This window comes from Trachymyrmex cornetzi, unplaced genomic scaffold (genome assembly GCF_001594075.2).
Source record: "Trachymyrmex cornetzi isolate Tcor2-1 unplaced genomic scaffold, Tcor1.1 scaffold193, whole genome shotgun sequence".
Lineage (NCBI taxonomy): Eukaryota > Metazoa > Arthropoda > Insecta > Hymenoptera > Formicidae > Trachymyrmex > Trachymyrmex cornetzi.
In genome coordinates this window covers 230,370-231,146 of record NW_017296561.1, presented here as the reverse complement: position 1 = coordinate 231,146, position 777 = coordinate 230,370, and the positions used below count along the sequence as shown (strand labels likewise).

General features: G+C 40.3%; 1 protein-coding gene across 1 annotated transcript; it reads left to right on the top strand.

The window, feature by feature from the left end:
* Window positions 1-519, top strand: LOC108759550 (putative uncharacterized protein FLJ37770). The gene has a single exon (XM_018505040.1). The coding sequence runs from the start codon at window positions 1-3 to the stop codon at window positions 517-519; it is 519 nt and encodes a 172-aa protein (XP_018360542.1).
* The last annotated feature ends 258 nt before the right edge of the window (window positions 520-777 follow it).

Below are 777 nucleotides of genomic sequence, written 5' to 3'. Positions count from 1 at the left end.
ATGAGCATTGAACAAAGAGCCAACATTAAGTTTTGTTTTAAACTCGGTAAAACGTTTACCGAAACGTTTCAATTGATGCAACAAGTTTATGGTGATGATTGCCTATCCCGTGGAAGAGTTCATGAGTGGTATACGCGTTTTAAAAACGGTCGTGAAGACATCAATGACGACCCTCATGTTGGCCAGGCCAAATTCGTGATTACGCCAGAGAGCATCGAAAAAGTGCGTGATTTTCTCAACATTCATCCGAAATCGTCGTTGCGTTTTATGGAAATCGAATTGGGAATGTCCAAAGATTCGATTCATCGCATTTTGACCGAAAAATTGGGCTATCGGAAGGTTTGTTCTCACTTTGTACCGCACAAACTCACTGACGACCAAAAATCGCTCAGAATCCAACATTGTAAGGACATCGTTAAAGAGTCGAAAAAGGACAAAAACTTCCTTTACAACATTAATATTCGCCTGATCTGGCACCCTGTGACTTTTATCTATTCGGAAAACTTCATTTGCCGATGAAAGGCATGCGCTATGCTGACATTCCGGCCATTCAAGAGGCGTGTATCGACATCCTCCGAGCCATACCGGCCAACGACCTAAAATCGTCATTCGAAAAGTTGTTAAGTCGTGCAAATCAGTGTATCGAAGCGGAAGGAGACTATTTTGAATAAAATAAAACAATTTTACCGAAAATACCATTTGTTGTTCTTATTTTGAAAAAGTCCTGTTTACTTTGAGACAGACTGTGTATGTTGTTCTTGGAGCAGATTATGTAAG